Source organism: Miniopterus natalensis, chromosome 3 (assembly GCF_054644295.1).
Source record: "Miniopterus natalensis isolate mMinNat1 chromosome 3, mMinNat1.hap1, whole genome shotgun sequence".
In the NCBI taxonomy this organism is placed as follows: domain Eukaryota; kingdom Metazoa; phylum Chordata; class Mammalia; order Chiroptera; family Miniopteridae; genus Miniopterus; species Miniopterus natalensis.
This window is the reverse complement of record NC_142083.1, coordinates 73,262,328-73,277,853: the sequence shown is the minus strand read 5'-3', so window position 1 is coordinate 73,277,853 and position 15,526 is coordinate 73,262,328. Positions and strand designations below refer to the sequence as shown.

The following is a 15,526-nucleotide window of genomic DNA, read 5'->3' as shown; positions in this document are numbered from 1 at the left end:
AAGAATCAGGAGAAATTTGTGCAACTTTGAAAAGTATCCCTATTCCTTGGGCTCTGTGCATCTCCCCACTTTCCACCCCCACTTCAGACATTTAGACAAGGACTTCGGGAACTCCAGCTGGACCATCTGTACAGCCCTGAATGGCGGGGTCAGAGCTCTTAGTTTCCAAAGAGAATTGTTAGTTTTAAGTAAGTTAGACCGAGAACCTATCAATTAAAAGGTTGGATCTCCACCTGGAAGTACCCGGCAACACCATGTGAAGTGCATGCAGTAGTGATTCCCCAAGTTCTTCCCCAAAGTAACCTACAGTCATTCACTCGAATAGCCATACAATGGGGAAGGGGAATATTGAGACCTTTTGAGGTTGCACACATGATTTGAGCTGGCACTGAGGATCTTGAGGATCCAAAGCTCCATCATAGTGCGTGTGGATGTTTGGTCATAAATGGGGCCTTGTCCCAGCTCCCTCTCACAGTTATAGCTTACATTCACTGCCTCTACAGACCCATCTGGTGTTCATTTCCCATGCTCTAGAATGTACAGTCAGAATAGACAAACTTAGCAGATGTCTGAATCCCACATAGACTCTTTGACCACTGAAGTAAAGTTATTACATAGCAAAGGGCAAGTGAGCTCTCCCCCAACACCCCCTAGGCCAAGAGAATAAATAGAAAACTATAATGAATCCCAGGAAAAATGGCAGAAATCAATGTCATCTTCAAATAATTAAGGAATGCATGGTGATAGTCTCCATCATATCCCCATTTAATTCACCAGTCTGGGCCCTGCAAAACAGAATGGATCATGGCACATGGATTACTGAAGAATTAACTAAGAGTCCCAATGTTTATCCATTGGTCCAGATGTAGTATATTTAGTAGAGCAAAATAACACAGCTTTTGTTATATGGTAAGTAGCTATTGATCTGATTGATGTATATATTGATTCATTGTTAGAACAATGTGTAAGATCATTATTATTCATTTGTATTTCAAAAAGTTTAAATTTCAACATTAGTTCTCATTGTCTGTCCAGCTAGTTCACAAATAAGTTCTTTTCCTTGGATCTTCAAATTTACTTTGTTCATCTATAGTGTGTTATTAGTGAGGAACTGTAAATGACACTGCAAATTTTGGGACCTTTGATTACTGAGCACTTGGTAAGCATTTCTTTTATTTCAAGAAAATCTTGCATTGGAGTTATCAGTACAGTAAATCTTAGCCAAACTCTTCCACAACTTGACCGACAAGCGTTGGTGAAGAACACAAGATCATTAATTGTTTTCTATTTTTTCAGCAGTTTCACAAACTGGTGATGACTTATAGTATTTGCAAATATATACTCAATGATTTTATCAACTGTATTTGTAACAATTTTCTTAGAGTCTGCTGGCACTTGCATAAAGGATTGTAAATCAGGCTGATAAACCCACCAGATAGTAGAAGGCAATTAAATATTTTTAAAGTCAGGAGGGAAAATGACTAGAGTTCTGTGCTCAATTAAATAACAGTTCAAGATTGAGGATAAAATGAAAGCTTTTTAAGACCAAAAAGGATCAAGGGTTTACCCCTAACACTTCCCTATTAGAGGAACTACTGAAGGTGGTATTCCAAGAAGAAAAATTAGCATACCCATGCAAAGAGCAGCATTTTCCACAATATCCAAGAGGTGAAAGCAACCTATATGTCCATCAGTGGGTGAATGGATAAACAACACATGGTACATGCGCACATGTATACATACAATAGTATATTATTTGACCTTAAAAAGAAGTAAAATTCTGGAAGATGCTACAACATGGTTCATGGATGAACCTTGAAGATATTATGCTAAGTAAAATAAGCCAGCCACAAAAGAACAAATCCTGTATGATTCCACTGGTATGAAGTATCTAAATTGTCAACTTCATAGAAACAGAAATAGAATGGTGGTTTCCAGGGGTTAAGGGGAAGGAGAAGTGGGTATGAAGTTTAGTTTTGCAAGATGAAAGACTTGTGGAGATCTGCTGCATAACAGTGTGAATATACTTAATACTGCTGAACATATAAAAAAGTGGTCGATGGTTAAAAACATAAAAAAGAAGAAAATTTAATCCAGAAGGAAGGTATGGGATTCGAGAAGCAGCACTAAGCAAAGAAACTGGTAAATGTGCTGGTAAATCTAAATAAGAATTGACTTAAATATTCTTTCTGAAATGCAGAGAATAAATTAGAGGTGGGCAAACCTAGAAGCAGAGACACTAGGATGACGTTTCATTAATTCAGTCTTGAACTAAGGCGCCTTCTAAATTCAAGGGAGAGTATCTGTACCACTAGCAGATTGATAAGATGTGGTCGTTGAAGGAGATGCCAGTGATGACAACCAGGTGTTTTGGTTGGGACCCGGGGGGGATAATGGAGTTAGTCATTATAATGTTGAACATGTAAGCAGAGAATTTTTATTTTCTTGAGGGTATAAAATTCCAATGAGTTTATAATCAAAAGCTCTTTAAAGGCTGGTAATTTGGATAATGGGGAAGCTAACAGTATAGTAGTGTTTAGGGTTTGCCATCTGCAGTCAGATTGCTTCTTCACATCCCAATTTCTCCACTCACTAGACGGTTGACTGTTCCGAGTTTCTCTTCCTTTGTAATAGTACTTACACCAAAAGGTTGTTATGAGGGATAAATGAATTAATAGCTACAGAGCACTTACCATAGCCCTCATTTATTAAGCACTGAATAAATGTTAGTGTAACAAAATATTAAATTGGAATTAAAAAAAAATTATCTTTATTGTTGAAAGTATTACAGACGTGCCCCCCTCCCCCCGTGGTCCTCTTCCCCCTACCTCCCCCTGCCCCCGCCTTGCAATGTTTTAAGAATAGATAACACATATGACATTCTAAAGCGATTTGTTAGTCTGAGATTCACTACCTCAAAGGAAAAACAAATAAATAAGTTATGTCACTCGTAAACTCTACACCCACATCAAAGTTGTATAAAATGGCAGAGTTGTTGGAAATAAGAGGGCAAGAGGATTAGCTTGGGAGAGAGGATAGCTTTGGAAAGAAATGTGCTGTTAGTTCTCCCCAAGAGACAAAGGAATAAGGGTGCTGCCTCCTGCATGTCAAGCCTAGTGAGAGGAGCTCCAACGTGCTACTGACTTCTGCTTGATAAATCCAAACAGCAAAAGATAGGATACCGAGCAAATGAACAGAAGGAGAGGCGGCTGCATTGGGATAAGTCTGCATGCTCGAAGTTTGTTGGCCCTAAGGATGCATAACTATTCCTTGTGGCCCAGATGTGAACATGCCCAGGAGGGAGCCAGTGTGACGTTATTTTATGTTGTGCTTAATAGAATCCCCTGAAGAAATGAACAGGCTTCAAAGATTAAAAAAAAAAAAAGAATCCATTTGACAAATTGTCAAAGAGATCAAATCACTTAAATGGTGAAGACTATCCAGCTGGACTTAGATTTCTCCATGACAGTATTAAATGCTAGAAAATAGTGGAATGATACCCCCAAATATCCATAGGGGCAGAATCTGGAATGAGGTCCCCTCCAACTCCCCTCCTTGAAGAGTGCAATGTCGACTCTGGGAGCTGCAACAGAGTAAACAGGCCCCTCACTCTGCACTCAGGAGCTACTCTCCCACCCACCCACCCACCTGCTCTCCCAGCCTTGCCCCTTCCCATTCTTTGGAAGGGCATCCTGGCTCTAGAAATGGGGGCAGGAATGGGTATGGGGGCAGGTGTCACAGTTCTCATTGGGCCCGGTGGAGAGAAGCTGGGCTCCAGGTTTGCTGAGGGGACATGGAGCAGATGGCCGTTGTGCTGTGAGGGGAGACCTGTGCTCTTTGTCCCAGCCAAGAGGAGACGACATTCTGAGATAATCTTAAGGAAATTCTACCTGTTGTTGCCGGCAAGCCTGCAGGTTGGAAACATGCTGAAGTCATTGCTCCCTTTCCGACGATTCGAAAATCCCTGTTTCAGTTCATTTAGGACACATGCTCTCACCCTCAACAGCAGCGGGTTATTTTCCACAGCCTATTCTTTAACAGTAGGGCTGCCTGCTCCTCCAGCTGCAATTCTTTTACCCTTCACTGAGGCTGCCAGGAATGAAAAGGGGAGGGGGAGAAGTGGGCGGTGGCAAAAGGCAGGCCTGGGGGAGAGCTGGGACCCTGTGGGCTCCAGCCTGAGGCCGCTTCTCGCTGTCTCCTCCTGGTGCTTCGGCTCAAGGCTGCCAGGTGAGTGCTCATGCTGGGGCAGGGGGCGGCTGGGTTGGCACAGGGCTGGGGGGCAGAGGTGGTGGGGGCTGCTTGGGGCTCTACACTGCCTCCTCCCACTTAACCAATGACCTGGGGATACTATTAAAATTCTGATTTGATTTGCTCAGCTGGGAATGTAGCCTGAGATTCTGTATACCTGGTGATACCAGTTAAAGAATCTATAACGTTTTCCAGGCCAGGTGGGGTGAGATGGGAACAGTGAGCCAGGCCAGCACTGTCCTCAGTGGACATCCTTCACTCACACCTTAACTGTCTGAGATGGGTTCTGCCACCAATGGAATCCTGATATTTTTCTCCAAAAGAATAGAGATGCTTAGAAAAATTCATACCAAAATTGTGATAGTATTAAAAAAATCTATTTACATATTGGAAAATCTCCTCAAACTCTGGGCTTTCCTCCCTCTCCCAACTATTGAGCTCACAGGTGTTGCTCCACCAACTAAAATCTCAACAGGGCTCACCTACTACCAATTCTCTCCCAAATAGATTTAGCTGCAAACTGTTTCTCCAGTCCTAGAAACAGAGCAGTGTCCTTCAAGCAGAGTTTGGTCAGCAATGCTGAGCCCTCAGCTCCCTAGGTCCTGAAGTTCAGCTTGGGGACTCTGGTCCCTGTGGGCAAAGCTGCAGACATGCTTATAGGAGGAGGGTGTGGGTCTCAGCAAATGAGACAGCTGGGCTGGGGATGGCTGGACAGGTGAGGAAGGCCACAGAGTCCCGGGAAGGCAGGCGAGGAGGGAGGACTGTGTTTAGGCTCTGGCCTGTAGGAAATCCCCTTTGGTCTGCAGACTTTGGGAGCTGGAGCACAAGTTTGTCTGAACACGAGGCCCCAGAATGTGTGTGGAATAAGTGTTGTTTTGGTGATAATAGTCATGGGGCAAAGGACAGAAAGGGAACTCAGAATTAGATGCAGGGGCTCTAAAGCAAGGGGTTCTCAGGCAAGTCCTCTTGTCCTTTATCTGCTTTCCCTTCCAAACCCCTGAAGCGTTGTGGTGAGCTCTGGAGACCACAGTTCAGTTCCTAGAGTCTCTCAGAGGACATTTGGATGTCTGACTACGGGTCTGGTGCCGGCACAGGACAGAGAGAGAAGAACCAGAGACAGGGCCTCTGGAAACCACTCAAATTTCCAACACTTAAAGTATGCCAGGCCTGCTCTGTGTTAAACTGCAGTTCTGCTGGGAATGTGCCAGAAGTCCTTAGACGGTGCTGGGCCTGCACTTTGAAATGAGGAGGCTGAGAGCAAGACTTCAGAATTTACCAAATTAATATTCAGTCTGATAGCTCTCCAGGAGAGCCAGGGCAGAAACCCTCAAAGCCCGGGGCTGCCTCCCCAGGGCAGGGGTCCCCTAGACTTATGAGGCAGGGAGGGGCTGCAGGCTTCCTAACAGATGAGACTGGTTAAGGGAGGGTTTACAACCAGCCTGGAAATGGGTAGATTGCCATGTTCCCGCCCAAATAAAAGCCTTCTGAGATGTTCTAATGGAGACATCTTGCTTTACAGGGCTGGCAACAGAAGCCAGGAAAGGAGAGGAGATGGACCAGTGTTGCCCTAAAGCAGTGGTTCTCCACCATAGTGACTTTGACCCCAGGGGACAGTTAGCAATACTGGGAGACATTTGTGGGTGGGAGGGAAGTGTGCTACTGGCATCTAGTGGATAGAGGCCAGGAATGCTGCTGAACATCTTACAACACAGGACAGCATCCCCTGGGCCCCCAAACAAGAATGATCAGGCTCCAACTGTGGACAGTGCCAAGGCTGAGAAACCCAGACCAGCATTGTTACTTGACCTTTCTTTTGGCCCTCTACGGAGCTCAGTATCTCTCCAAATAAAATTTAATTAAACATTGATTGAGAAACTGTTCCCCTCCCACCCTACTTCACTAAGTGCTATTTTCATCCAATAAGTAAGCTAGTGATTTTGTCATCTTGATTTTCAAGTTAGAAAACAGAATTTTGTTTCCTTATATATTTACCTTTTGTTATTGTCAGTTATCCCCTTCTCCTGAATTCTGAAGAATCACGCAATGTGCTTTCAGGACTGCAATTTGATTTTCCTCCGAACCTGTCCTATTGCCATCAAAGTAGATTTTAGTTGTGCTACTGATGATCTTTCTCCTACTCTACTTGTAGTGGGCTTACACATTTAAAGATCCACTTACTCTCATTTTTGAGGAGTCTTGGGAATGAGAGGAGAGAAATCTCTATCTTCTATTTGCCATCTTTATTCATGAGGACAATTTTGCATCTTTCTGGAGATTGAAAATAGGTTTCTTCTAAAAATTTTCACCCAGTTTTATGGAAAAGAATTTTCAGTGACCTGATATACTTCTCAGTCTTCACAATCAATGATGGGGTTAGAAAGACAGGGGCTGAGGAGCAGGCAGAGGTTCAAACTCTTGATTCCAAGTTGCTCAAAATATGGTTTCTCACAGTTCGTGGATGCTGACATATTTGTCTGGTCAATTGAAACCTTTGGCAGCATCTTAATCCATCCCTTCCAGTTGCACAGAAGTGACCATTCTGCCCAAGTTTTGGCATATGGCCTATTCTTATCTATAGCTTATGACATTAATGCCCATTTAAAATTGTTTTGTGCATCTTTGTGGGTATTATAATTGGGAAGCTGATATGAGACAAATTAAGCATGTTTCATTGGCTGCCGTATGAACTTAGAAATCCAGGTTATTATTATTAGAGTTAAAAGGGAGAAACCTAAGCAAGTTCATAGTCAGAGAGAAAATAAGGGTGGTCTGAATTACAGGAAAGATAGTTTAGGGATCAGATCCTTGAAGAAGCCAGAAAGGAGAGACCCAAGGACACCTACTTGGAAGGGGGAGTAGCCTTGGACAAGTGTAGGGCCAGTTCTCTTTCTAAGGTACTATGGAAGGAAGTGACTGTGAAGGTAAGAGAAGTAGTAGCTTCAAGGTTTCACATTAAAGAGTCTGTATTTTCTCTGTAGAATAAAAGGTTTGCATGGTCTTCTAAGAGTGAAGGGAACAAGGTCTGTAAGAGTTTGGCTTAATGGTGATGGTTAGAAATAGTGACGGCATTGAGGAAGGCTGCTAATTGGGACAAAGATAAAGATGACAAACTGGGCTGGTAACACAAGGATATTTTGTCCAGAGAATTGAGAAATTGCTAAAATCTGTTCCTGACCATAGTCACCTCCTCACTGTGAGGGAGATATGAGCTCAAGGAACAATAGCAAAGGAGAGTCAAATTTTAAATTTTTTCCAGTTAGTTCTGGCTTTGATTCCAAACCCCTTTACACTTAACTAGTAGATTCTGCTGTGTTTTCTTAAAAAAAAAAATTCTCCTTTTTCTGCGTCTAAAGAACATTAGACTAAAGCAAGCCTTGACACTCACTCTCCTCATTTGATCCCCATGAAGCCCCCTAACCTACCCACATCTCAGTTTTACTTTGTGATGGGAGCAGAGGCCAGCCCAACACACCTGTGAGCACTTGAGGGCATGGAGGCAGAGAAAGGCAGAGACTAGCAAGAGAATGCACGCTCCCCCAAGGTCAGCACTGATTTTGTTCAGATGATGCTGACAGCAGTTCCAGAGCTGGCTGCCATCACCTGGGGACATATCAGTTTTCAGAGGACACAGGTCTTTTGCTGTTTAGCCTATTTAGGGTGAGAAGGAAGGAGAGAGAGAGAAAGACAGACCCTGGTCTCTACCGAAGGCTGAGAGTTCCTCTCCACTACAGTGGGGGACAGAGGAGAGAGCCACACCCACACTTACTATTATTATTTTACATAGATGATTCCATGAACGATATAAATAGGTCAATCAGAGTCTCAGCATCTGATCAGCCAGAGCCTTGGAGAGGAGCAAGAGGCTTGCCTTCACCCATCTTTGGATTAGGAGTGAAGAGGTGGCCTATAGCTCCTCCTAAGGACAGTGAGCAACACACCTACACTCATCATTGTCTTCCGCTCAATAACAGGATGTGCGGCAGGTTCCTGAGGCGGCTGCTGGCCGAGGAAAGCGGGCACTCCACCCCTGCAGGGCGCCTCCTTCTTCCAGTGCTCCTGGGATTCCGCCTCCTGCTGCTGGCTGCCAGCGGGACCGGGGTCTATGGTGACGAGCAGAGCGAATTTGTGTGTCACACTCAGCAGCCAGGCTGCAAGGCTGCCTGCTACGATGCCTTCCACCCCCTCTCACCACTGCGCTTCTGGGCCTTCCAGGTCATCTTGGTGGCTGTGCCCAGTGCCCTCTACATGGGTTTCACCATGTATCATGGCCTCTGGCATTGGGAAGACTCAGGAAAAGTGAAGGAGGAGGAGGAGACCCAGATCCGACAAGGGCCAGGCAGCACAGATGCCCCAGGGGCTGAAAGCGCCAGGCTGCTCTGGGCCTATGTGGCACAGCTGGGGGTGCGACTGGTCATTGAAGGGGCAGCCTTGGGAGGGCAGTACCATCTGTATGGGTTCAAGGTGCCTAGCTCCTTTGCATGTCGTCGAGAGCCTTGCCTTGGTAGTATAACCTGTCATCTGTCCCGCCCCTCTGAGAAGACCATCTTCCTAAAGACCATGTTTGGAGTCAGTGGGCTCTGTCTCTTCGGTACTCTTTTGGAGCTTGTGCTCCTGGGCCTGGGGAGATGGTGGCGGACCTGGAAGCAAAAATCTTCCTCTTCCAACTACTTCACAACTTCAGAGAGCACCAGGAAACACAAGGAACCAAACGATAACTTCCCAGTGGTGGAATCAAAAGAGCAGTTCCGAGTAGCAGGTGAGAAGGGCACTGAGGTCCCTCTTTCTTCTTTGCCTGATGTCTCTGCCCTGATGATCCTCTCTTGGTAGGTCCTTACACTCTGGGAAGTACAACTTCCACATGTTACAAAGTAGTAAAAGGTGAAGAGATTAAGCAAAAACAAAACAAAACAAAAAACACCTCAGACACAACAGTATGGTGATTTCCAGAGGAAAAGGAGAGTGGGTGGAGGTAGAAGAGGGTAAAGGGGGGATTAGTGATGACGGAAGGAGACTTGACTTGGGGTGGTGAACATACAATACATACACCGATGATAGTATAGAACTATGGATCTGAAACCTATATAATTTTATTAACCAATGTCACTCCAACACATTCCATTTATAAAAAAGTAGAAAACCAGGCTCTAGGTAGATGTTGTGACCACTGCTCCCAACCCAACCCCCATCCCCATCAATCTGGTGACTCCTTACAATGAACCAGGACCAGAGTGCTCAGTCAGTTGTACCTCCTTGGCCTTCATTAATGTCTCTTCCCATTTAGAAATAGTCTCAGCTGCTGCTTGATTCTCTATTTTGCAGAGTTATAAGGACACCTGGCTCAACTCTGAAGGAAACCTATGACTAGCTCTTCTCTCCAACATCCAGTGAGTGGAGATTTACCGCCGTGACAAGTGAAAGGTTGTTGAAGCATCTCTAAGGGCCATGTTGGGCCATGTTGCCTAAAACATTTCCTTGAAGGAGTCCTGCTTGTGCCTTCTCCCCAGAATTCTCTGGTGTCAGCACCACAATTTTCATGGGCTATGTTCCAGAGTCAGCCAGCAGAAACCTCCACGAAACCATCCCTGACCTTTGTCCTGTGCAATAAAGATTGACTACTGTTGGTGGCATTCTTGTTGCTAAGGACAATCCTCCTTCCTGTCTCAATGACTCTACTTATCTCTCTTCTGTTGTTCCACATTCTCTGTTCCCCCAATTTCAAAGTCCTGTAACCCTGAATGCCCCCAGCCTTGCAGTATAAGTCATATCCAGAAACTCTGGCTTTCCAAGCATATATAATCCAGTGCCCTTTAAAATATAGATTAGATTTATTCAAACACCTGGCCACACCCATAAGACTGTTAATTCAGAGGCTTATGTCCCCTGGACCACAGACAGCTCTGATTTCTGCTCAATTCTCGTTCTCTTCGTGGTTCACGGCAGCTGCTCCACTGGATCCAGCACATAGCACCTTAAACATGAAGCCAAGTCCCTACTTTTTAAACTCATACCCCTCAACACCACACAGAAAAGACAGAGTTCTACTGCTGATTCAGGGTAACAGCAAGGGGCGTTTACATCATAGTGTGATTCAGGAAATGATTTAAAGCTGAATGGCAGGTTTCTTTTTCCTGAGTCTCTCAGTTGTTTCTTTCCAAGAGCATTCTAGCCTCCCACTTTTTTGCAGAAACGTCTTGCCCTCAAATTCTCAAGAGCAGTGAACTAGTTTTGTTTTCTCCTCTGAATCCCAAATTATCCCCAAGTAAATTAAGAAGGCTCATCCCTAAGGAAAGATATTTGGTTCCTTAAGAGACACTTTGGCAACAACTAGTAAAATAATAATTTTTCTTTCTGCTACACAAGTGTTTCATAAAGAATCCCTTATTTGCTATAGCCAGAGCTCAGCTAAATGACCAAGGATGGAAAAAAGCAAATGTCATTATTCAGAATTCCTCCTTGATAGCATCCTTTTTAAAACAGCTTTATTAATATCTATATATAGCTATATACCATGTGCCATATAATTCACTCACTTAAAGTATACAATTCAATGTCTTTTCATACAGTCACAGAGTTGTGTATCCATTAACACAAACAATTTTAGAACATTTTCATCAACTCAAAAGGAAACCCTATAACCCTCAGCTATTACCCCCAAACCCCCATAACTCCTGAACATTGCTTTGGCACCCTTGTTGTATGATATTTTTTCTGGACTCTGTTTCATTTGTGGAGGAGACTGTTCCATGACGTGATGGCTGTGGATCCTTAACCTAGATCCAGTTAGATCCAGGCCAGAGCAGAGATTGCTTCCCATAAATCCCCTCAGAGAATGTCTGATCAACCTCTACCCTATGTCCCAGGCATGCTGGTTCCTGGAACAGGCCTTTGCCCTGCGCTGGGAAAGCATGTAAGACATTTTCCCCTTATTTGGGGCTGGTCACACCCCAATACCACTATCCATCCTACCCTGTGCCTTTAGTACCTGCCATGTGGCATGGAGGCTATCCATGTCTTGCTGTTGCCCAAGATATGTCTCGTATGTAAGTTCCCTTAATAAACTCTTGATGTAAAGCTGGAGTTGTCAGCCTCTTTCTCCAGTCTCTCAGACCAAGGAAATTTTCCTAACAGTATTCCATTGATGTATATGTCTATCTTTATGCCAGTATCATGGTTTGATTACCGTAGCTTTGTAACAGGTTTGAAATTGGGAAGTGTGAGTCCTCCTGCTTTCTTTTTCAAGATTGTTTGGCTATTTGTGGTCACCTGAAATTCCAGATGAATAAAATTGTGAATTTAGAAGGCCTCAATGTTTTCAGTAAAGGACATTCATTTTAGGAATATGGCGGGATTGAAGACATAAGGACCTTAATGAGACACAGGGCCTCATTTCTGTCACTCAATACAGACATACGTTCACACCACAAACACTCATGGCAAACATCAGTAACTGATAAGAGCACTTCTTCCTCCTTGGTCCATATTAAGACCCAGGGTCCTTCTCAATATAGTATCCCAATTTACAAAGAAATGCATTTCTAAATTGCAAATTTACACATTTTATTTATTTATTAATTTTGAGAGAGAGAGAACATCGATTTGTTGTTCCACTTATTTACACATTTATTGGTTGCTTCTTGTACGTGCCCGGACCGGGGATCAAACCTGCAGCTTTGGCACACTGGGATTACGCTCTAACCAACTGAGCTACCTGGCCAGGGTTATAATTTAAACATTTTAAAACTAGATACCTTGTGGTACTTTTATAAAAAAACCCCAAACAAATTGCAGAAACCACCTTTCTAAATCATTTAATCATATGTTCAGTAAATACTCACTAAGCATATTATGGGAAAGGCAGTGTGAGATATTGAGACACAAGAAGAATTAAAACTGCATATGTAAAGGAATAAAGTAGGAGGAATACAAAACAAAGCCCCTCAGAAACACAAGATCAAAAATTGATTGAAGAGATGTTCCTTGGGACAGCAAAAATGGTTGCTGTCTTCAAGGTGGGTACCAAAAGGCAATGTATCTGTGCTTCTGAGTCTTAACCACTCCCACTTAAAAAACTTCATATCCTTTCCACCCACTCTCCTGGTCTTTCACAATGTCCTCACAACTACAGCTTCAGCTCCACTCTCCAAGCACTGCTCTCACGCCCTGGTGCTGACCTCCTCAGGTAGGAGGCTCAGAAACCAGCAGCTACAGGGCATCTGAGATGACAGGCACTCATAGCAGATCACCCAGAGTTGGCTTAGAACATCTCATAGCACGATGACCTCCCGTGTCAGGAACCAGCCTGAAAGACAAACAAACCTGAGTTGGAGCGGTGGAAATGAAAGAGACAAAGTTAGGGGATCAGGAGAGCTGCCCTCTAATGAGGAGCAGCACCAAATGGCTTCAATGCCTTTATTATATAGTAACAAACAAGTGATAAGGAGGTGAGGGTGATACAAACTAGTTCCTTCAAAGCTGCATAAACACTCTTTCAGAGTAAACATCCTGCCTCCTGCATGAGCCCAGACCTTGGTAATTATCTTTATCTCGGCTCCTTATGGGAACTTGTGGGGAGGGTTGAGTCCTTGGCTCCAGGCCCTCAGGCTACGTGGACCATGTCCAAACACCCAGCGGGCTCCCAACAACAAGGGTAATTGTGGGGAGGGTCTAGTCCTTGACTCCAGACCCTCAGGTGACGTGGACCACGTCCAGACACGTCACTGGCTCCCAAGACTCCTGGGAGTAGATCTATGGAAAACACTGATGGGACGTCAAACCTGGGGAAGACCAGCTAACCCTAGATTCCTTCCCTTAATTACCAGAAGCCCCATGCCCTGAGAATGGGTTTCCTCTACCTGGAGTCTGTTTCCTATGCTTGGGAAGAAAGGGAGGGAAATCAGGGCGACAGGACGATCAGATGGCTCCCCACTAGCTCCTGGGGCTAAACACTCCCTTTCCCGTTCGCCTCACAGAAAGCTGGCTCTCAGCGGGTGGGCTTGATGGGCTTTGGTGGGGAGTAGGATATCCTGCTTCTCTAGGAATTCAACTAGACCTTGGGGCTGGAGGCTGAGCACGGGTTCCTTTCCCTGGGGAACGAGGCTGAAAAACAAGGGACTTCAGGGAGAGCGAGCCTAACGGGCCCGGCGCCTCCTCAGCCCCACGCAGGGCCCAGCTCCACAGACCCCTCGAGTCCTCTCCGGGCGCCACAGCGCCCTCCTAGGGGCAGCTTGCCTAGGACTCCAGCGCTCAAATCGCCCGAGCAGCCAGTGGCTCTTAACCTTGCCTCTCAAACCTGGTGGACAAGCCAAGTTCGTTAGCGCCTCGGGCTGAGCGCCACCCGCTGCAGCCGCACCGGCGGAGTCGCCGCCCTCGGGCGCCCTCCCAAACCGAAACTTGCCTCGCTTCCGCTCTAGGCTTCCCCCGGCACTTCCGCATCTCTGTGGTTGGCCCGAGGAGCCGCTCACGCCCCGTCAGGCCGGGTGTCCAGCCCTCGGTAGCTCCGCAGCTCGCCCGCTGCTGCCCCGCCACACCCGCGCGGGGAACGGCCGCCTCCGGGCCAGCAGGGCGCGGCGGAGACCCCAGCCCCGGGAGTGAGGCTGCGCTTTCCCGCCGTGGGTTCCCGCCGCCGCCGGCTCGCCCGCCCGTCCGCAGCCTGCGGGCCGCTCCCCGCGCCTCTCGTCGGGCCCGGGCTCTGGGGAAGAGAAGCGTCATGGAAGCCGAGGACCTCCAGGAGGAGCTGACCTGCCCCATTTGTCTGGACTTGTTCAATGACCCGGTGTCCATCGAGTGTGGTCACAACTTCTGCCGCCGCTGCCTGCGCCGCAGCAGGGCACCCGGCGACGGCCAGTTCCTCTGCCCCGTGTGCCGGCAGCTGTCGTCGCCCGCAGCCCTGCGGCCCAACTGGGCCCTGGCCCGGCTGACGGAGAAGGCGCGGCGCCGGCGCGAGGGCCCCGTGCCCCCCGGCCTGTGCAGCCGCCACTGGGAGCCGCTGCGGCTCTTCTGCGAGAACGACCAGCGGCCCGTGTGCCTGGTGTGCAGGGAGTCCCAGGAGCACCAGGACCACTCCATGGCGCCCGTCGACGAGGCCTTCGAGAGCTACCGGGTGAGCTCGCCGTTAGGGGGCTGCGGGTATCGCCCGGGAATGTTTACCGGTTACTTAACTTTAATAAAAGACGCACCTGGTGGCTGCCCGTTCCATTGGAGGCATGAAAACCCCCTTGAGGCTCAAAGAAGTTATGCTCCATGGATCTTAGAGCTGAAGTTAAAACTGGGAGTGGGGAGGGCGGTGCAGAGCTCATCATCACTGCAGAATTTTCAAGGAACTGGCCCTGGGGAGCTTCTAGTTTAAGACAAACACACTGAGGGGGTGTTTGTATACCAGTGCTGTCCAATACATACATAAGGCAAACCACATTTTTAATAATATATTTTATTTAACCTAGTTATCCAAAATACTGTTTAACATTGTTATGAAGAATTATCAGTGAGATATTTTACATTGTTTGTCAAAGTAGGTCTTTAAAAATCTGTGTGTACCTCATTTATAGCACATAACGATTCGAACTATCTACATTTCAGGTGCTCAGTGGATAAGGGATGTTGTATTGTACAGTGCAGGTCTATCCTATGGATGTTATAGATGACTGATGATTTGGGAAATGCATGGTTTGGAGTGATGGGGCTGGATTTTGTTACTAGCTTCCTTAATCAGTTGGGAAAATCACTTAATGTTTGAATCGTAGATTATTTGTCCTATCTCATACATTAGTTAAGATGCTTCAGTTGAATAAATTAGTTTATCCTACCCTGCTCCAGCCACACTGGCCTGCCTGCTTTTGTTTCAAAGCTGTTCTCTTTCTCTACCCACACCTTCCATTCTTTAGATCTTACTTGCTTTTAGCTTGAAGACCTTCCTTGATCATCTTTTCCAGAGTAGCCCTCCCCCTTCCATTACTGATGGTGTAACTCCAGTGGTCTCCAACAGAATTGGTATCTAGTAAGTACTGGTTGGATGCACTAATTTAATGATACAAGTTAAAGTGTTTTGTAAACTATAAAATGCTGTACAGTTTAATCAGCTGACTACAAACAGGAAACATGTAAAGCTGGACAATGAAGTATATATACAGTAATTTCTTAATTCAGTAACATTTACTGATGCTTACTGTATGCCAGGCATTGTTCTAGAATCTGGACATAAACCAATAAGAAAGACATAGGCCATGTCCTGTAGGGTACATAAACATGTACACCAACAGTTTCACTGTGTGAGAATTATCAA

The 15,526-nt window shown here is 45.8% G+C and overlaps 2 protein-coding genes across 4 annotated transcripts in view; both read left to right on the top strand.

Moving 5' to 3' along the window:
- The window catches only part of GJC3 (gap junction protein gamma 3), a 39,397-nt gene extending 27,862 nt beyond the window's left edge, over positions 1-11,535 (top strand). Inside the window, exons 5-6 of one of the 2 annotated variants that reach the window (XM_016217734.2) lie at positions 8,220-9,004; positions 9,568-11,535. In XM_016217734.2, coding sequence (XP_016073220.2) covers positions 8,220-9,004; positions 9,568-9,575 — 793 coding nt within the window. In that variant the 3' untranslated portion in view covers positions 9,576-11,535. Of the gene's footprint in view, positions 1-8,219; positions 9,085-9,567 lie in introns of those variants that run through there. The other variant, XM_087815552.1, reaches the window with a different exon arrangement.
- A 2,353-nt stretch (positions 11,536-13,888) lies between these two features.
- The window catches only part of TRIM4 (tripartite motif containing 4), a 37,302-nt gene continuing 35,664 nt past the window's right edge, over positions 13,889-15,526 (top strand). Inside the window, exon 1 of one of the 2 annotated variants that reach the window (XM_016217690.2) lies at positions 13,889-14,347. In XM_016217690.2, coding sequence (XP_016073176.2) covers positions 13,955-14,347 — 393 coding nt within the window. In that variant the 5' untranslated portion in view covers positions 13,889-13,954. The remainder of the gene's footprint in view (positions 14,348-15,526) is intronic. The other variant, XM_087815551.1, reaches the window with a different exon arrangement.